The sequence below is a fragment of the Catharus ustulatus genome, chromosome 3 (genome assembly GCF_009819885.2).
Source record: "Catharus ustulatus isolate bCatUst1 chromosome 3, bCatUst1.pri.v2, whole genome shotgun sequence".
NCBI classification, from domain to species: domain Eukaryota; kingdom Metazoa; phylum Chordata; class Aves; order Passeriformes; family Turdidae; genus Catharus; species Catharus ustulatus.
In genome coordinates, this window is record NC_046223.1 from 9,200,840 (window position 1) to 9,222,430 (window position 21,591).

At 44.6% G+C, this 21,591-nt stretch overlaps 1 protein-coding gene across 1 annotated transcript in view; it reads left to right on the forward strand.

The window, feature by feature from the left end:
• Window positions 1-21,591, forward strand: part of PCSK2 (proprotein convertase subtilisin/kexin type 2) — a 113,353-nt gene that overhangs the window by 4,738 nt on the left and 87,024 nt on the right. The window contains exon 2 of the mRNA XM_033054249.2: window positions 17,955-18,059. Within this exon, the coding sequence (XP_032910140.1) occupies window positions 17,955-18,059 (105 nt within the window). The remainder of the gene's footprint in view (window positions 1-17,954; window positions 18,060-21,591) is intronic.

Consider the following 21,591-nt stretch of genomic DNA (forward strand, 5'->3'; position numbering starts at 1 on the left):
TTGACCTATAAACTAATTGTCTTGTCAGATTTTACACTTGTTTGAGTGTAAAACAATAAGGTCAGTCTCCCCTACTGTAGATCCTGACTGTAATTGCTCCATTAATGTTTTAAATATGTGGTGTAGTTGTTTCTTGGCAAAACATGCAGATTAAACCTTGCCTTTACAGATTTTTGCTTTGTTTCCTGAACAACATTTCAGTAAAGAGAGACTTATGGAATTCTGGCTGTTTATAAAGCTGTCACATTTATAATTTTATTTATTCCGTATTGTTTGGACCTATTTACAAAATAGAACATGTGGTAGAGACCCAGGAACTCCATCACAAGTGCAGTTCTTTTTTTCACTTGTTTTGTTTTGATGCTGCAGTCCAATGGAGAATGTGCAATTATTGCTTTTCATTTACATTATGTTTAGTTTTGCCAGTGTTAAGGAGAAGACATGTAAGAAGTGGACAGCATTCCCTGAGTGCTGTGATCCCAGCATATCAGGACTAAACATGCTGTATACTAGCCTGTCGCCTGCCATCTAGCCCAGAGTGCCTGTCAGTCTGGAGTCTCCTTCCTTCTACCCAGTTAGCTTTCTGAATTTTTCAGACTATTCCTAGGCTCTGCAACATATGGATATATGAGTTGTCTGTATATGTTTGACCTTTGGGATCTCATGCTGTAGCGCTGTCTGTGGTTCTACTTAAAGCTCTCATTCTTCTAGGGAGGCTTTTCAGATGGTGAAAGCAGTCTGAGGGCCATTACTGAGAGGCAATATGAACCTCTGTAGCTGTTAACGTACCCAGAATTGAATCTGTCCCCTGACCTTCATCTGCAGAGCTGTGCAGCAAAAGGATACCTGTCTATTGCAAGAGTCCCTTGCTTTGAAGACTTGGGTTTTTGCATGAGGCTGGATGGACAGATCGTATTGTCATGCCTAACCAGACCCAGATGGTTTAGGGTACTGCAAATGAGGGAGGGCAGTTTGTTTTAGTTCAGGAGTTCAAATACAGATTGATGTCTTAGACCTAAAGAAATTATCAATTCACTCGCAACTTGAAATGCTTCCTTCTGAGGTCCCGTGGCATCCTTGGCATTTGTTTATTAGCAGGCAAATAGTCCCAGAGACTGAGTCTCCTGCTTGACTCCTTCAGAAAAGGACAGAGGTGTTTGAATTTGTGTTATCTTTTTGAAAATCCAATTGTTGTGTGAAAATGAAAGATAGCCTTCTATCTTCTTCACAAAACATGACAGGTTACAAGATATAAGACCCTACCAACTCTTAGGAAAATAAAGTGCGGAAACAAACCCAATTGCAGTGCTGTTACTGTCAGTGTAGGTGTACTTAAATGTTTAACTCATTCCAAGTCAGAACAATATTACCAGAAATTTAATTTCCACTGGAGCTTTTAACAGTAAGACCATTTTGATTTCAATAAAACAAACAAAACCAAGTAAAAACAACAACATAAGAGCTTCTAGACTTCCTGGAATAGTTATGCTGGTAATAGTTACTGCTTAGTGTAGCTAAAAAGAAGTTTGCATGTGACCCTTAACCTCATCCATCTATGAACTTGTTCAATTAAAATTGATACATGCAACTCAAGTCTCAAACACTTGTAATAAAGCAGTTGGAAAGTATTTCCAAAACATAGGTAGAATTTATCTGGTAGATAGTTTCTATTAGTAAGTTCTGAGAAATGTCCATTTCCAGAAATGGACAGAAAATTTTCTGAGCTGGAAGTCAAGCCAAATTGTTAAATGAATGATAAATTCTGCCAGTTCTTACTAAAATATTATAGCTGGGAAACCCTTTTGTGTGGCTCTGGCCCACAGAATGGGTGGATAGTTTCTGTGTGAGCAGTAGTAGCAAATCCAGTGCTGTTAATAGATGTAAAATTTACCTTTGTCCTGCAGTGTTATTCCAGTCGTCAGGAACCATGTTGTTTTTTCTTTTTTTCCCCTTCCAACTTTTTCAGATAATTAAATGGGTCAGGTCTCTGCAGGATGCTGCTGCATGATGGCTATAAATACTGCAGTAAGCAGCCCAACACTTCCATCTATCCACGGCCTCTGGCGGGGGGAAGCTGAACTGCTCAAGTATTCGTCAAAGTCTAGTGTGTTGCTCTTGTAAGTCAAGGTGAGCTCTGCACTTAACTCTCAGGAGTTCACTGAAAAAGCAAACCCTATGCTACTGAAATGGAGATTTAATTTCAGTTCAGCAGGCTCAGGCTGTGTTTTGAAACAGAAAGCACTGTTCCAGAGAGCTAAATTTGGTGTGTACAGCGTGAAATTCTGAGTGGCCATGACACAAGTTTATCACACAATGTGAAATATAGTTTGGTCATAGATTTATGACAGTAGCTCAGCAGTGTAACTCAGCTGTGCTGGCTATGTTCAGCAAGTATCAGGAGCCTGGACTTAAAAATGAAATTACGAGCTTGGCCGCTCTCCATTTATACACTGTGATTATAAATAAATAAATTGGGTGGTGATAGATTTTTCGCAAAGAGGGAACTGGGACACTGTCTTGTATTACCTTGTATTCTCAAACAAAACTTCTGTGGAAATGTGTAAGCTTTCTTTTTATCTCTGGTAGTTGTTTTACCAGGACTTGAGAGTGCTAATATCGATCAGCCATCTCTCAGGAGCTTACATTAGCCAGCAGAGAAAGACCGGAGGCCTTACTTGATGCATTCCACGAGAATTTTTATTTCATGCGTAGGGTGGTCAAGCAGGATTCTCTCAGAGACAAAGGGGAGACATCATATTTATAGGTTCAAGGGGGATTCAAACTACAGCCAATAAAAAGTTTATACAAAGAACAGCATCCAATCTAAGTCAAAAGTTCTAAAGGTGAACTGACCAATTACACAGACTAATTTCTAACCAATTATCTTTTAAGGTGTTAAGATGAGTGACGAAATTCTTAAGGAATTTGGCTCAGCCTTGGTATCTAGGAGACCTTATCTGTTATAGTAAGTTCCAGGGGCCAGGGGAAGATGGCTTTGGAGGAATTGTATCATCCACAGAAATGTTCTATTTTTAACTACTTTGTCCACAAAAAGCAAATGGAAATAGTGACCTCTGTGTTTACATCAAAACAGTTGGCAAATGTGTCCCAGATACTCATGACTGAACTAGATTATTTGCTTACCAGGTGAATAAGATGGTAATGTGTCAGAATGGCTTTCTCCGAAGAACCAATCTGTGAAAACCTGAAACCCAGCAAATATATATTTAAATATTATTATTATCAAGCAGAGAAATTTGCTGCTTCAGATAATTGTTGGATACCAAACTAAAGCCAAAGAGGTAAATTTCTTCTTTATATGATTATAATGGTTTGAAAGCAAAACCAGTAAGAGACTCTAAGTCAGAAATACAATTTAATAGGAAAAAAAGAGAAAAATAAAATACATTCAATAGTACAAAAGAAAAACTACTGACTGAGTCAGAATACAACCTGACACCTTAGGTTGGGGTGGTAGTAGCAGTCTAGATGAAGTGGTCTTGTTGAAGTAGTGATTCTGTAGAAAGGTCTGGTAGCGCTTGTCCTCTGGAAACCGGTGGGTAAGGGCTGCCTTAGTGTTCCAAATTTCAGTTTTTATTTATGTAGGAAATGTTTGACTCCTCCCCCTGGGTGGAGCATCTCATATTGGGATTATGTAATTTTATCAGTCATGCAGTGGGACTCAATGGCCCATTAACAGAAGATATTTTCTTGAAGGAAGGATGGGTAGTGGAAAAGATAAAGAACATTGCCCCACCTGGTTTTTAACAGATGGCCCATTAGCAGAGGATGTCTCCCACAGAGATAAGAATCAGTGCCCCACCTGGTTCAGCAGATAGAATACATAATTTTGGATGCATCTTTATACTGTAACCTAAGACAATGGGTAGTAAAAGAGATGGAATATAGCCTCTCTTTTCCTGATAACAGAGGGTCCTTCATTTTACCTGCTCATTCTTTATGAAAAGCCAGTGAAACAGAGGAGTGGGATTCTGAAATCTGCTCTGTGGATTAGTACTGTCTCTGCCACCTACTGTGCAACACAAAGTGCAGCAAGAGCTTCTTTTTTAAAGGCTTTTAGCTGCAGCCAAGATATGGTGAATTAGATATAACCATGACTGTCAGATTCCCATCAGTCCCATAGGATGCTTCCCTGTATTGATTAATTTTAGAGCTGTGTTTCAACTGAATTTAACTGTTTACAAATTATTTTGAGCCAGCTGTAAAGTGGAACTGTCAGTTCAGACAGTTTGGGTGAAGTATCAAAAATCAGAACTGGAACACATTGCAGATTTGGAAGAATTGCCCGCTAACATTGATGGAATGGTGGTCATGGATTACGGCACCATCATCTTGACAGCATTTCCATATTTTAATTTTCATAATGCCATTTAAATCCCCAGACTTCACAGGCGAATATACTTTTCATCTCTTAACTGTAAAACCATTCAATTTCTCCTCCAATTAAGATATAGTTCAGAATAGAACCATGTCAGAAAAACAAGTGGATTTTTTTTTCTCTTTAAATCCCTTTTTTCTCCTTTCTAACTGAACCTATATTATTCATGTTAATTATATTATACCTTGCTAGAGAAACCAGTTTTTCAGGCTCTAAAGGCTGAAATGCTGAGTGATTAATTAAAACCCTTGCTTGACTAATGTCGTAGAAGCAAGATAACATATAAGCACATGCTGGACAGAAAATGGTTTCTGCCAGCAATAAACTTCCATCATTTATTAATTGGCAATAAAAGACTTATTTCACAGCTGCCTGAAAGGTCAGTGGGGGAGGTCCTGGGAGGAAGGGTAAGACATAGTATTGCTGTTTGCTTTCCTTTCTAATCGTTATTGCTAGGTTTAAGTCATCCTTTGTCTTCTGTCTACCACAAAGCTCTTGACCCTACTCAGAGCAGTTGCTCCTTGTTGTGAAGTGACCATTACGTTGTTGTGTCAAGACCCAACAGGAGCTCTTTCCAGGTTGTGGTGGCATGAGTGAAAGATTTGCCTCTGACTTGATCTTGTGAGGATTACTGTCTGTGACTTCCTCCTAGCAGAATCAAGAAACTTTACAAAAATAAGAAAACCAGCAGTGTTCCAAAATGTTCTCTTTTCCTTGGCTCTGCTGAAAATGTTTTGCTTGAAGCTTCCTTCCCCTGCTTTTCTCAAACCTACTATCTTATGTTAAAAAATGAAAGAAGAAACTGTGTGACCCTCCTGTCCTTAATATCACAATTTTGTTTCTGAATGTTACCCATCGGCTTCTCTCCCTTAAAGCACATATTTTTCTCAAGGAACTGACTGCTTCTCTGGCAACTGGAAGGCTTTTTCAGTGTAATAACAGAAACCTCTCTGTGAAGCACTTTCTGTCTATCAGCTCTTGCTTGGCAGCCTAGCATTAAACAGACACGGAGTAAAAAGGGAAGAGTAAAGGTTTTGAATTGCAAGAAGTCAGATCTTCTTAAAATGTTAGTAAGAGCTAGCATCCTTGCATTAGAGTAATTTACATCTTCTATGCCTTCTTGAGTAACTCTTGTCAGTAACCACCTAATTTTGCTGAGTTACTCTTACAGCTCTACTTCATTCAAGCTTGAGTTCCTGACTGGTTTTACATGCTGCATGAGCTGAGCACTTGCACACGTGATTATGTAGCCATTTTGTTATGTGAACATAGACTTCAAAATAATGCTGAAGTGCCTTACTGAAAATCAGAATCTCAAGTGTTTAGCAATGTCTTACCCCTTCTTCATCCATGAGGTTTATGTACCAGTAATTTGTGTCTGGGGCACTGCATCTTAATGTTGTTTTTTAGCTCATGGCTTTTAGCTCTGTTTCTGGAGCTGATGTGACACAAGGTTCCTGTGTGACAATAGTAGTCAACCTGTTTAGTTATGCTTTAAAGGAGACGTGGGCTGTAAATCAGGAGTGAGGCAAAGTGGCCTTTTTTAAGCAGTGCTAATTGCTGTCAACAATATTGCACTATCTCAGAAGCATATAATGGCCATTTAAATCCGCAGACTCTATCTGAATCAAAATGTTAATGAGTTTTCTCTAAGGAAGATATACTGATAGGAAGAAGAGATTTCCATCTTATATTGCTTAAATATATTGCATCATTTAATACTTGTTGCTAAGGAAGTGCCTGATTGCATGTAGATATATTACGTGTGTAGATGTAACCATTAACGTATGTTTCCAATGGCACTTGCATTTTACAGTTAAGAGTTTTATATCAGTCTATGCTGCTGTGCAACCATTAATTAAATGAATCCCATAAATAGATAAAATAACTAAACTAGTACTTAGAAGTATGCCATTTTACATGAGTAGCAACTGAAACAAGAATACTACAACTCTAATTGCCCAAGATTCTCCTAATATAAGAAGATACTGAAACTCATGTCTCTGGAGACTTAGTTCTGGCTCTGTCCTAGAGCAGAGTTGCTACCATATGAAGCAAGAACAGAGAGGGAAATAGTAAAGGAAATGGTCGTGGGTTGAATGATCTTGGAGAGAAGGTAGTTTGAGGTGTGAAAACTTTTACAGGATATTAACATCTTGAGAGATACTATGAGAACACAGCAGAACATCAAAAAAGTGACAGGATGCCCTGAGGAGCTCTATTTCTCCAAGCAGGAGACAGGCACAGCCAAAATTTTATTTATTGTTGTCAATAAAATGTAGAACTGGCAAAGCCTCTTTTGGACTACTGTCCTCTTCCCCCCTTTATTCTTACAGCACTGACTGCCTCAGACTAAATGAGTTATGTTAATTGACTGAGTCAAGTACTGACCAACTGTCTCTAAATAATGTCTGGGGTCTGATTTCTATTTGGCTTTGTTATAAATTACTCATTAAAATCGGGTAGGTCAATCAATAAGGCAATTTATCAGTTCGTTGATAAGGAGCAGGCAAGCAGCGCTGGGCACGTTGGGGGTCTGCGCTCCGCCAACACGTCTGTCCTACTCTTTTGGTCACTGTCCTTTTCATAGGCAGTTTCTTGGTGGGCTGTGACATGCCCACTGTGCTGGGGTTCAAATCTGAGCAAACCTGAACATGTTGGCTAGGACTCAAGCAGCAGTGGCCACAAGCCCCCACTAGGTCTGGACAAGGCTCGAACATGTTGTCAGGTTGCCCTCCTAGCAAGCAGGTAACAGCAGTGACAAGTCTGTTTATGTTCACACAAGCCTGTGTTTCCTTATACATGAAAAGTGGATACAATTAATGATTATAGTGGTAAAGTAAAAAAATACATAAACCTAAAAAGCACAGCAAAGAGATTTTTACAAATATAATGAAATTGTTACATTTTCCTGTGTCTCATGTCCATGCTTTACTTTGAATTCAGTATTGTTGTTCATATTGATCTCATGGTGTATTTCTATAATGACACGAATCATTATGTAATGTCTCACATCTTCTCTTCTTATTTTTGTTTGTTTAGGTTTGGGGGGGAATGTGGTTTGGGTTGGTATGTGTTTATTTTATTTTGTTTTGTTCCTTTGTTATTGTTTTGTTTTGTTTTTAGGGGATTGGAGGTGTTTTACTATTGTTTTAATGGGATGCTAAAATTCTCCCAATTTGTGTAAAAAAAAAAAAAATTGTGTTACATGTATCTGCTTTAAGAAAATTTAATTGATTCACCTTCTGATGAAATAATATTTACTTAATTATTCTAAATGATGTGTATGTTTATCTGTTGTTTGTGAGGATGTTATGGAGTTGTGTAGCTGAATGATTGGAGAGGTTGTCTCCTTTTCGCAGTAGTCATTTGTTGCTGCTAAAAACGACAACACAATTGGTAGATGCTCCCAGTGACTCTTTTGGTGCTGAACTCCAGAATTTTTTCTGGTGCCCAAGGCTTAACTGAGGTGCTCTTCCTACACACAAACACACACACCCCCCCACCATTTATGTGAGAGGACATAATGATGATTGCTCAGCCTTCACTTCAGCCTGTCAACCAAACAATAATAATCACCTACTCCAGGTAATTGCAAACTGGATAACCCAGACAGTCTAATTTGAGGGCTAGTGTATAAGCAACCACATTCTCCTCGAAATCTGTGAAATATCCTGCTTTCAACAGGGCATGTGGTAGAATTGATAATGTTTACATTTACTGGGGAGTAATAGATAAAATTCTTGAAGTTGCACAGATCCATTCCCATAAACTAGAATAACCATTTTTAAAGTGCCAAATGACTTCTCCAACTCACTGATAAAACTATCAGCAAATCCAGAGTATTGTCACAGATGACTTGGATGACTTTATGTGCTTACAGATGGAGCTCTTTGGTGACAAACTTAGCAGTGATACAGATGCAGTGAAACCTTACACCTGTGTGATTAATTCAATTGCAGATCAAATTCCACTGCGAACTTGTAACCAAACCAGTGGAGCAGTGTTTTTTAAGTGTTTAGAAGCACTGGGTGGGGTAATGTAACAACAAAACTCATGAGAATATGACAATAGCCATTTAACATCAGGTTTGATCTACCTGAACAGCAGTGCTTCTCTTACAGACTTCAGAGAGAAAAAGCTCCTGGAGCTCAGCTCTGCTTGTATTTGAATATTTTATCACCTCAGATAAGTGAGATAAATCATACTTTGAAAGGGCCTCTTTTTCTTTTGCCATGAATTGTACAGGACATTCAGATTAATTCCACATGGACAGATTGGAGAGGTAAGTGTAATAGCAGTCCACAACCAGTTCAGTTTTTTTCATTTATTTCCAGGTTTTTATTAAATACCTCATGTGCTACTGAGGAGACTGTTTAACCTTGTTCTTGCTGCACGCAAGAGGGACTAGGCAAAAGGCTTTGTTTTATCCTTTTGGGTAAAATAAAATCCAAAGTCATATATTCTACAAAGTCTTTGAACATCACTTTTGACTTTACACTGTTTGCAGAGGAAAAGAGATTTTGCTGTGAGAGAGGGGAAACTTTTCAGAAACCGTTGGAAACTGCTGGCTTGAGAAGATGTAATAGAACTTTTAAAGCCGGGTTGCTGTGTTCTTACCGAGTAACCCCTGTTCTAAATAACAGTAACATGTGGCGTTGTTATCATGCGTTACAATATTTCCATTGACTTTTCTATCTCTGCTTAGTCTTGGTCCGTTCTGCTACCACCTGTTGCTGATTCCTTTAAGAGATGGTTGGCTCTTCATATGAAACAACTGAAAACACACCAAAATGTCTAAGTCAGGCATTTACAAATTAATTTGTAAGAGAATGTTTCTTTGGAAGTTACAGTAATTTCATGATTATAAGCCGCACCTGATTATGAGCCAAACGTTACAATACAGAGTGTGATAAAAGGTATCTGTTCTATCACCATCTGTTGAGGGTGGGGGCAGTGATCTTTATCTCCGTGGGAGATACTCTGCTAGTGGACCATCCACTGAAACCAGGTGGGGCATTGTTCTTTATCTTTTCACAACCCATCCTTCCTCCAGGGAGTTATCTTCTGCTAATGGCCCATTGAGTCCCACTGTGGGACTGATAAAATTACTTCATCCCATTGGAAGTTGCTCCAACCAGGGGGAAAAGCCCAACATTTCTTACCAAAATAAAAACAGAGGTTTTGGGACACTAAGGTAGCCCCTTTCTCCACTGGACTCCAGAGGAAAACCGGATTTCTCCACATCACCACCGGAGGGAAACTGCACCTTGTACAGGAGCACTGCTTCAACTGAATCACATCTGTCACTCCAAAAGGACTACAACCACCATTTAATCAAACTGCTACCAACACCCTGCCTGACGGAGTGTCAGGTTGTACTCTGACTTTGTCAGGGTTTGGAGTTTGTTTCTTTGTAGTACTGTATTTCTATTTTAATTTCCCTAGAAAAGAACTGTTATTCCTAATTCCCATATCTTTGCCTGAAAGCCCCTTGGTTTCCAAATTATTATAATTTGGAGGGAGGGGGTTTACATTCTCCATTTCAAAGAGAAGCTCCTGCCTTTCTCAGCAGACACCTGTCCTCCAAACTAAAACAGCAACTTTTTGTTCTTTGTCCATATATAAGCGGCACCTGATTATAAGCCGCACTTCGGGTTCGAACCAGAATTTTAGTCAAAATGGTGTAGCTAATAATCGTGAAATGACTGTACACCTCAACTTCTGTGGTTCAGCAGTACCCTGAGAACAGCTAAGATACTTCAGACAGATTGGTGCAATACGTGGGCAATATGAAACTTTTCCTGCTTCTTTCCATACCAAGTGGTACACCCTAACCATTTTCTTAGAATCGTGGATTGTTAAGGTTGGGAAAGACTCTAATATCATCAAATCTTTTTTGCTTTCAGATAAGCCTCTTCCATTCAAAGAGTTTTTCTTTCCTCCATTTAGTTGATCACTGAATTTTTAAAAGTTATTTATTGGTCCATGTCCTTTAGGAAGAGGGTTAAATGCATTTAATCTTTGCTTCAGAAAGTGTTATTAATAACCACAAGGAAACTGCAAATATGAAGAAAAGGAGGAGATGGGTGGATATAAAATGTTTTACTCTACTTAATTATTGTATTTGTGATTCTGGTTTTGCTTGTATGTATTTTTCAACAGTATTTTCATACAAATACTGCAAGTAATGAAGTGCTTGTAATTCCTGAGATTCTGAAAGCTGTGCCTTGTAATGGACAATATTTATACATCAAGGCAGTAAGTAGGCCTATTTCTAATTTTAAATAATCCTCCTCACTTGAATGCTAAAGTACTATCTAGTAATTACAGTAATTCGACGATTATAAGTGGCACCATTTTGACTAAAATTTTGGTCTGAACCCGGAAGTGCGGCTTGTAAGCCAGAGCGGTTTATACAGTACAGCAATTTCACGACCATAAGGCGCACCGGACTATAAGGCGCACCCCCCGGGAGTTGGCAAATTTTGCAACTTTGCAGATCAGATAAGGCGCACCGGACTATAAGGCGCACTTTTTTTTTTTTTTTTTTTTTTTTTTTTAGCGAGGCTCTGCCCCCAGTTCCCCCCGCGCGGTTGCTGGCCAAGGCCCCACCCCAACCCGGCAGCCATTGGCCCCCGGGCCTGCCTGTATCCGCCATTCCGTGCGGTGTCCCCGGTGCTGGAAAATACCCGCCGCCGCTCCGTGTGGCGTCCCCGGCACCGGAAAAGGCCTGCTACCGCTCCGTGCGGCGTCCCCGGCGCCGGGGAATGCCTACTGCCGCTCCGTGCGGCGTCCCCGGGGCCAGAAAAGGCCCGCCGCCGCTCCGTGCGGCGTCCCCGGGGCTGGAAAATGCCCGCCGCCGCTCCGTGTGGTGTCCCCGGGGCTGGAAAAGGCCTGCCACCGCTCCGTGCGGCGTCCCCGGCGCCGGAAAAGGCCCGCGACCGCTCCGTGCGGTGTCCCCGGCGCCGGGGAACGCCTGCTGCCGCACTGTGCGGTGTCCCCAGGGCCGGGGAACGCCTGCCGCCGCTCCGTGCTCCGGGAGTTCCCTGGTGCTCTGGGTGCCCCCATGCCGACGGGCTTGCCCTGCGCCGCCACTGCCCTGATTCCAGAGGCTTTCCCACCCTGCGCGGCGGCCGCGCTGATGCTAGCAGGCCCCCCCACGCGGAGCGCCTCTCCCCTCACATCCTGACGCTGCTACGGGACACCTCTCCCCTCATAGCCAGGCACAGCCCCGTGGGGCTGTTCCTTCGTCACAGCCCCGGGGCCGTTCCCTCCTCACAGCCTGGCACGGCCCCGCTGGGCCACTCTCCCTCACAGCCAGGCACGGCCCCGCAGGGCCACTCCTCCTCACAGCCTGGCATGGCCCCGTGGGGCCACTCCCCCTCACAGCCCAGCCCTACTGCGGAGCCACTCCCCTCGCGGCTTGCACTTCTGGTTCGGCAAATTTTACCACTTTGTCCATCAGATAAGGCGCACCGGACTATAAGGCGCACTTCCGGTTTTGGGGGAAAATTTTAGTCAAAAGGGTGCGCCTTATAGTCATGAAATTACAGTAGTTTCACGAATACAAGCCGCACGGACTATAAGCCGCACCCCCGGTGCCTCGACAATGTTGCTGTCTTTGTCAATAGATAAGCCGCACCCCGAATATTAGCCGCACTTTCGTTCGTAGCGAGAATCCGTGCGCAGCTTTCACAAATTGGCCAATTAGTAACAGGATCGCGGCATAGCGGGCTTTACTGGCTCGGGGCGGGGCCAGAAAGGCTCGGCCCACTCATGGTTGCCGACGGGGCCGGCCGGGTGGTGCTGCAGCCGCCGCCGGGCTCACTGGCCCCCCTCTCCCGTCAGCACCGCCCCGCCGCTGAGTTTACTCGCCCTGCCGGCGGGCCGGCCCCCGCCGCCGCTGTGAGGCACGCCGGCCGCCGTGGCCACTGCGAGGCACGCCGGCCACCCTGCTGCTGCATTTACTCGCCCTGCCGGCGGGCCGGCCCCCGCCGCCGCTGCGAGGCACGCCGGCCGCCCTGCTGCTGCGTTTACTTGCCCTGCCGGTGGGCCGGCCCCCGCCGCTGCTGCGAGGCACGCCGGCCGCCCTGCTGCTGTGGTTACTCGCCCTGCCAGCGGGCCAGCCGCCGCCGCCGCTGACAGGCACGCCGGCCGCCCTGCTGCTGCGTTTACTCGCCCTGCCGGCGGGCCGGCCCCCGCCGCCGCTGCGAGGCACGCCGGCCACCCTGCTGCTGCGTTTACTCGCCCTGCTGGCGGGCCAGCCGCCACCGCCGCCGCCAGGCACGCCGGCCGCCCCGCGCCATGTTTGCTCGCCCGGCCGGCAGGGCTGCCGCCGCTGCCAGGCTCTGCTGGCGGGGCGGCCGCCGCCAGGCTCGCCGGCCGCCCCCTCCCGTCTGCACCACCGCCGCGTTTGCTCGCCCTGGCTGGCACTGTAGGCCCCCGCACCGCCGGGCACCCCCACGCTGCTGGCCCTGATTCTGCTGGGCTTCCCCCACTGCCAGACAGCCCCACCCGCCGGGCTTCCTGCTTCTGCCATGCTCCCCTGCATGGCTAGCCCCAGTTCTCCCGGGCTCCCCCGCCCTGCTGGCCCGGGCTCTGCCGCCCCCCCTGCCCCGCCCTGCTGACCCGGGCTCTGCCGCCCCCCCTGCCCCGCCCTGCTGGCTCAGGCTCTGCCGCCCGCCCCCCACACTGCTGGCCCCGCCTCTGCCAGGCTTTCCCACCTCTGCCGGGGCCGGCCGGGCTCCAGCTTGGCTTGGGGCTGCCGCGGGCTCTCACTTCCGTGTTGGCAGCTTTTAGAATATTGTCCATGTATTAGCCGCCCTCGAATATTAGCCGCACTTCCGGGTTTCCACCAAACTTTTGGTCAAATTGGTGCGGCTTGTATTCGTGAAATTACTGTACTGTAATTTCACGACCACAAGGCACACCGGACTGTAAGGCGCACCTCCCGGGAGTTGGCAGATTTTACAGCTTTGTAGATCACATAAGGTGCACTGGACTATAAGGCGCACTTTTTTTTTTCAGTGAGGAGCCGTGTGGCACGCAACATAGTAACGAATTACTGGCAGGTACTCAATTTGCAAACATTTTTCAAAGATCGGTGTAACCTTTAAACGCAGCCCCAGGCAGCCTCCCTGTGCAGCGGGCCCCGGCGCTCCCGCCCGCCCCTGGCACCGGCTGGCTCGGCTCACGGCTCCTGGCTCCCACCGTGTAGCCGCACTGCGTCCCAGCCTCCCCCCGGCCGGCGGTGGCAGCGCTTCTCGCTGCTTTCCCGCGGCGCCGGCTGCGCCACTTCTCCCTGCTACCCCGCAGCTGCGCCACTTGTCACTGCTTTGCCGCGGCCGCAGGGGCTGCGCTGCCGCCGCTTTGCCGCGGCCGCAGGAGCCATACCGCCTCCGCTGCCGCTTTCCTGCGGCCGCCTGGGCCGCACTGCTGCTGCTCTGATGCTGCCACCAGGCAGGCTCTGCTTGGGGCTGTTGCGAGCTCGCACTTCTCATTCCCCCTGCGCCTGGGCCAGGGCCGCCCGGGTTCTCATTTCCCCCGGCCCAGGGCCGGCACTGCCTGGCTTCTCGTTCCCCCTGCCCCCGCGCCCAGGGTGGCGCCACCCGGCTTCTTGTTCTACCCGGGCCGGGGCTGGCGGCAGCTCCCTCCCTCCCCTCATGGCTCCTGCTGGCCATGGCTGCCTGCTACCGGTCCTCCCTTGCAACTTGGCGCTCCTGCGGCACCGCCCCCCCACTGCAGCTCACACTTCCAGTTTGGCAAATTTCGCAACATTGTCCATTATATAAGGTGCACCGGACTAAAAGGCACATTTCCGGATTCGGGGCAAAAATTTAGTCAAAAGGGTGCGCCTTATAGTTGTGAAATTACTATATATGAACAATGTTCTGAAAGTTGCCACCTGGAAGTGCGAGCCCGCAGCAGCAGCAACCTGAGCTGGAGCCTGGCCGGCCCCAGCAGCGGCAGGGAAGCCCGGCAGAGAGAGGTGGGGAAGCAGCCGGCCGGCGGGGGTGAGCGAGCCCAATGGCAGTGCCGCCCGGCCGGCCCTGAGCAGCCCTGCCAAGCAGCAGCGCCAAGCTGGGTCACCCGGCCCCGTTGGCAGACCTGAGTGGGCTGAGCCCACCTGGCCCCTAGCCGAGCTAGTAAACCCTGCGATCCCGCAATTCTGTTACTAACTGGCAACTTTGTGAAAGTTGCACACAGTTCCTCGCTGCGAATGAAAGTGCGGCTTATAATCTGGTGTGGTTTATATATGGAGGAAGAACGAAACGTTGCTGACACCCTGAAAGTGCAGCTTATAATCAGGTGTGGCTTGTAATCGTGAAATTACTGTAGTTATCTTACTTAATTGGTAATTTTTTTTGAGGGCAGGAAGCTTTACTCTATGTGTTACAAAAAGAGCGTGAGCCACCAGGCTGAGTGCATTATTGTTCCGTGGTATGTGCTGAGCCTGCTGTTGCCAGAATAAGAATTTTACTCCATAACAATTCCCCCCTTTACAGCTACGACATTGCAGAGCAGGTACTGCTGATGGCACTTGAGAGTCTTTATGTACAGAAGATCTGTTTTCATTTCACTTATTTATTTGCACTGTTCACTATTTCATTATTATTTCTTTTACTGTAGCTCCAAATCAAAAGAGACTTCCTGGAGTAGCTAATAGTGGGAGTGTAAATCCTGCTGTGAGCTACCTGTGTCCTCCATTTGGTTGCGGCCAAGATGTTACTGGCCTGGCAGCAGGAGTCCCTCAGAATTGGAAGTTTCAGTCATTGTTTGTGGTATTCACAGATCTCTGTGCAAAATCCTCATCAAAACTTGACATTTCAGGCCCTTTCCCTGGTGTCTGATTTCTCCTACATGTATGTTCATTGATTTCAAGGATTTACTGCAGAGTTTAGATTCTTGCTGAAAATTGCTTTGCTTCTGCTATTAATTATTGACAATTCACAGTGTTGGATCACATAATCTTTCATGTATTGCCTCTCTGAGCTACCTTCCTGTATGTCACTCTCTAGGTTTAATTGATCCGATGTGAAAAATTATGTGAACTGTAAAATATCAGAATTCCTCAAAGATTACTGGGATAACTGTAGAAAGAGTGGAATAATCTTAGTCAATCTTATTCATTAATTTGTCCATGAGTCTGGTCATTGTTGTACTAATTGTAATTGCTTATGGTCAAACTTGAATACACCAGCTTTAAAAGGTTACTATATACAATATTGCTTCATGCTAAGAGGTTCTAGAAACTAACCTTATATGCAAAATAAACAGCAAATATCTGTTATATACTTCCAGATATCTTTAAAATTGCTTAGACTAATCCTTAGTGGAAGAGTCACAAGATCAATATTAGACTGTATTTGATTTTAATGGTTGGTATTGAAATAAAAGGAAGAAAAGTAGCCTGATTTCACAGAGAGAATTAGAGGGCTAGTTGGACCACAGACAGCAAAGGATGGTAATGGATAGCACACCAGGATGGATTTCAAACTGTAACTAATCTGCCTATTTAGATTTTTTGCCCATGCATGTTTTTGAGGCCTAGAGTAATGTAACTGATGTGCGGGAAGGGCCTTTTCCTGGAGAGCCAGATCTATTACCAAACTCTGGATTATGTAAATACATGATCACCCAGTTGGTAAAGATGTCAGGTGCAATGTAAATCTGTTTTTTAAAACTGTTAAAATGTTTTTTTAAAAAGTAAATCTACTTTTTAAAACAATTACCTAAACCCAGACAGAATTTTAACTTTCAGAGCTCTGACTCTGTGGATATATGCAAAGTGCAGGAGACTTTTGTGGCCTCTACTGTGAGCTTTCATAGCCTTCTTTCTCCTTCTACTTCAGCTGTTGTATTTTTCACAGATGTATGGAGCTAAAACTAAATATTCTCATTATTTGCCCAGAAAAACTCTCCAGTCAACCATACAGATCAGCTCCAGGGAACCATAATGATTTTGATGAAATCTCTTTAACCTTTTATAAACACTTTGAAAGAGGTCTTTTTAATCAGAACAGAATGCTTTGATTTTGTTTTTAAAGTTACTTCACATTTATGTATTATACAGAATGTAACTTTAACATGAAAATGAAATCATTTCAGTGATAGTAAATGTTTCAATTAATGTAAAAAATACTTTGAAGGAAAAGAAAACCCAAACTTGCATACTCATTTTTTGAATGACCAGATTTAAACTTCCAAAATTCACTATCTTCTATTTCCACACTGCTTCCCATGTATAGTAAAATGTGTTTGTGGAAGTGTACAGATAAAGTGATAGATTGACTGAAACAGGAGATCATTTCATAGAAGGTAATTTATATTTGTGCACTGTATATACCAGTATACAGGAACAGAATCTGTTTTATGGCAGCATAATGCTGCTACCTGTATTCAGCCCAGGTTTTCTCAACATTTTTTCTATCTAGACATCAGCCTTAGTATTTCAGTACAGGGCTTTGAACTCCTGCTAAGATGTTTTTGTTATCATGAAGTATAGATAATAAAAAGGAGTGGAACAGGCTGTCATAGCTTTTCTAGAATCTTTCTTTTAAAAAGATATTTTACGTGCAGGGTAATTGAACTTTTGAAGTATCCACAGCATTAACATATAACTTCCCAACCATTTTTTTTCAACTTTTACAAGGACAAGATTAGTTTAAAAATGGTGCAGTTACTTAGATTTAAATGTTCAACTGGAATGTCCCTCTTAAGTTCAAATGAGGAAAGAACTGATCATCTGAGATTCAAGTGTAGCTTCCTAATCAAGTCCTGGAAGTGGGATGCTATTCTCCTAACACTGCCTTTTAGCCTTATAAAAGCTAAATGTCTATTAGCCCTTAGTTGCTCTCTGCCTGTCCAGAGGAGAGAAATGCATTTAATAATGGGAAGCCCTCCAGAGGTGTTTGCTTGCTCCTTAAATGTCTTTGACATTAAAGGTGCAGAACACTGTTCCCACCTGAACACTGAGCTGTCTGTTTTCTTAATGTGCTTTGTATATACCATTTTGACGTGCTCTGAATAAATTTCAAATATCATATTTTTCTGAAGGTGAAAATCTATTTGCTTTCTGCCTTTGCTCTTTTAGCATTAATTTGGGTGTGTTACAGCAGCTCAACAGAGCATTTATGTAAGACTCTCTTGGTGAGGGATGTTCTCTGAAGTTTCAAATCTTTTGCAAATAATTTCGTTCTTCTATTCTGTTTTTTTCAGGAAATAGGGCATGATTCCTCTTGTGATTTGGGGTGCCTCTCAGAAATATTGGTACTGCTGACCTTAAATGTAAGGTGGAAAGAGTGCCAAGTGTATACTAGGGAAGTTATGCACTGTACACCTGTGACAAATAACTTTCATGCTGCTGGGTGCACTTTTCAAAAATAACTTAGGAGTGGCATTCTCAAGAGTGATTTGGGCTCTTTGGTATAACTCTTCACAAGTTGTATTGTAGATTCCTGAATCACTTCATAGGTAAACATTTTCATGTCATCCTTATTAACAGCCGATAACAACTTTTTATTTTCCCCTTTTTTCTCTTTCTTTTCCTCAGCTCCCTTTTTTAGAATCTGGATACTTTTTTTATTACAATGGCCTTCCTAAAGCCAGGAGAAGACGCAGCCTTCAACACAAGCTTCGTCTGGAAAAGGACTCCAGAGTAAGTGTTTCATCATTATGTGCAACTGTCATGTTTTCTTTGTGACACAGACCATTTTTTAATGAGATCAGGGTGATGATCAAATTTGTGGCTACAGTTAAGAGGTTTTTTCTTCCCCATGCTTGTTTCAAGCTTGATGGCTTCTGTATGCACACACTTTGCAAACAGCCTCAGCTTTTATTTTTATTTCACTGTTAGAAGTAGTCATTCTCTGAGATGCATCCTCTCTCCAGTAAGACTCAGTGATGCCATAGTCACCAGGACATCTCTGTGCAGTCTGCACGTGTGGGGAGAAGCCATCTGAGGTACATCTCGTCCCCTCCATGAATCCTGTTACCCATGGGTTATTCAGCCCTGAATAATCTTGTAGTATGAATGGTGGCACTTTCTCAGCAATCATCATAGAGTCCCTTTTTTTCATGGAATAGTGTAAGTACCAATTACTAGAGGAGTGTAAGATGTCAAACTTGAGTAGTTCTTTTAGAGGCTCTTGATTTCAGTCTACATAGGGTGTGCTCAGTTTTCACAAGCATAAACCTCTCAGACAGGAGAAAAAGACCCCTCTTGTGGAAGGCTGTGAACTGGCACTGGCAAATTCTTTTTCCTTATATGCAGAGTTTTTGCACTGGTGTAATACTGGACTGAAGTTGGACCAGGTAGCACAAAAAGTTTATTTACTGCCCAAAGAAAGTAGGTCGGCCTGAGGAATGATACCATGACAGCAAATAAATTATTTTTTAATCTTTCAGTATGTTTTCAATTCACTGCACTATGAAGAGGGAGAAACAATTTTATTCCAGACAGAATGTGATTGCCAGATTTGTGTTATTGAAACACCCAGACACTTGAGTAGGAAGAAGAGGAAAATAGGTTAAATAAAATCATAATTGTTGTTATGACGCCAGAGCAAGCAAGGTCTCATGAATTCCCAGCTTAATTTTCCTACTTCTGCAGAAATTTCAAGTATAGTAATTTCACGATTATAACCCGCACCTGATTATAAGCCGCATGTTACAATACAGGGTGTGATAAAAGGTATCTATTGTATCACCATCTGTTGAGGGTGGGGACAGTGATCCTTGTCTCCACAGAAGACATTCTGCTATTGGGCCATCCATTGAAACCAGGTGGGGCATTGTTCTTTATCTTTTCACAACCCATCCTTCCTCCAGGTAGTTATTTTCTGCTAATGGCCCATTGAGTCCCACTGTGGGACTGATAAAATTACTTCATCCCACTGGAAGTTGTTCCAGCCAGGGGGAAGAGCCCAACATTTCTTACCAAAATAAAAACAGAGGTAAGGTAGCCCCTTTCTCCACTGGGCTCCAGAGGAAAACCAGATTTCTCCACATCATCACTGGACCTCCGGAGGGAAACTGCACCTTGTACAGGAGCACTGCTTCAACTAAATCACATCTGTCACTGCAGGACGACTGCAACCACCATTTTATCAAGCTTCTACCAACACCCTACCTGATGGGGTGTCAGGTTGTACTCTGACTTTGTCAGGGTTTGGAGTTTGTTTCTTTGTGGTACTGTATTTCTATTTTAATTTCCCTAGAAAAGAACTGTTATTCCTAATTCCCATATCTTTGCCTGAAAGCCCCTTGATTTCCAAATTATAATAATTTGGAGGGAGGGGGTTTACATTCTCCATTTCAAAGAGAAGCTCCTGCCTTTCTCAGCAGACACCTGTCCTCCCAACGAAAACAGCAACTTTTTTGTTCTTTGTCCATATATAAGTGGCACCTGATTATAAGCCGCACTTTGGGTTCGGACCAAAATTTTAGTCAAAATGATGCGGCTTATAATTGTGAAATTACTGTAATTCCAGGCCCAGGTCCAACTAGGATGCCCATGGCTAGTCACTTTGGTGGCTGAGAGCCATGTGAGGGAACCACACAGGTTCCAGGTGCTGCCTACCCCATTACTCTGTCCTGAGATGCTGATAACTGGGTGCTCTAGCGTACCTCTTCCTGGTCCCCTTCTCTAAAGGGAAACCAAATACAGGTGAGGGGTTATGAGACAGAGACATATCCAACCTGCCTTGAACAGAAATTTGCTGGCTTTCATTTTTTTGTTTACTGAGCAGGGATCAGAGAGTAAATCACTGGGGAAAATCTACAATTAATGGATAATAAAGCAAATGTCCTGAGATGTTTCCTGTCTCTGAACCACCCAATCTTGTCAAGTCATTCATGAGGAAATGCATGAGAAAATTTAAGAGAAAAAGCACACAATTAATTTAGAACATTAAAAAGTAGTGGCTAGGTACAGTCTCTGTGCAGAGTCATTCCATTTGCTCTTTGGAAATAAATATTTCTGTAAGTCTCTGAAAATTGTACTAATACCTGTGATATTTATATGAAACCACAAGTTCTCACTGCAGCTTAATATTTAATGTCTGAACTCTCCTATACTAATTCCAGACTGGCTCTTGCATTGATGCTTCTAGTCTAAGTGTCTGCACTGCTATTAAGAACAGCTTAACTGAATCTACCTTCATGTTCAGAGATGTTCCCTTTTGTAGTCATCTGATATTTGCAGTTTCTGTACTCCCAGTTGGCTTCTGTCATATGCGGTGAAATCTCATTTTTCCTGATAATCTCTACCTCATCCTGGTACTGCGTAAATGGCTCCCTCCTTTGATTTCAGAGAATAAAGCTGTGTTTAAATAACTGAGAGTACAGTAATTTCACGAATACAAGCCGCACCAATTTGACTAAGATTTTGCTCCTAAACCGGAAATGCGGCTAATACTCAGGAGCGGCTAATATGTGAATAATTTTCTGACATTTACAGCCTCAGAAGTGCCAGCCAGAGTGCCGAGCCGAGCTGCTACAAAGTCGGCATTTTGCGATTGTTACAAATCGCTACTCTGTTGCACCGCGGGTGGAGCCTGGCTGCCTGCAGGCAGCACGGGGGGTGGGGAGAGAGGCAGGAGAGCTCCCTCCTTCCCTCCTCTGCCGCAGCCTGGGGGAGAGACGGGGGGGTCCCGCGCCGCCACTGCTGCGGCTCTGGGAGGCGGCGGGGGACCCGGGCCGCCACTGCCGCGGCTCTGGGAGGCGGCGGGGGACCCGGGCCGCCACTGCCGTGGCTCTGGGAGGCGGCGGGGGACCCGGGCCACCACTGCCGCGGCTCGGGGAGGCGGTGGGGGGCTCCGTCCCTGCCCGCCGCCACAGGGCAGCGCCGGGCCGTGGTGACTGAGCCCAGTGGCCCCGCTGAGCGGCAGCGCCGGGCTGGGCTTCCTGACCCCGTCAGCAGCCCCTAGCGGGCCGAGCCTGCACAGCCTTAGCTCAGCCAGTAAACCCCACCCTGCCGCCGTTCTGTTACTATTTCGCAACTTTGTTGCACGCGGGTCCTCGCTGTGAACGACAGAGCGGCTTATATTCAGGTGCGGCTTATTTATGGACAAAAAACGAAATATTTGCCAACACCAAGAGATGCGGCTTATAGTCAGTGCGGCTTGTATTCGTGAATTTACTGTACTTCACAGCTCCCATGTGAGAAGGAGGACGACCCTGCGTGAATT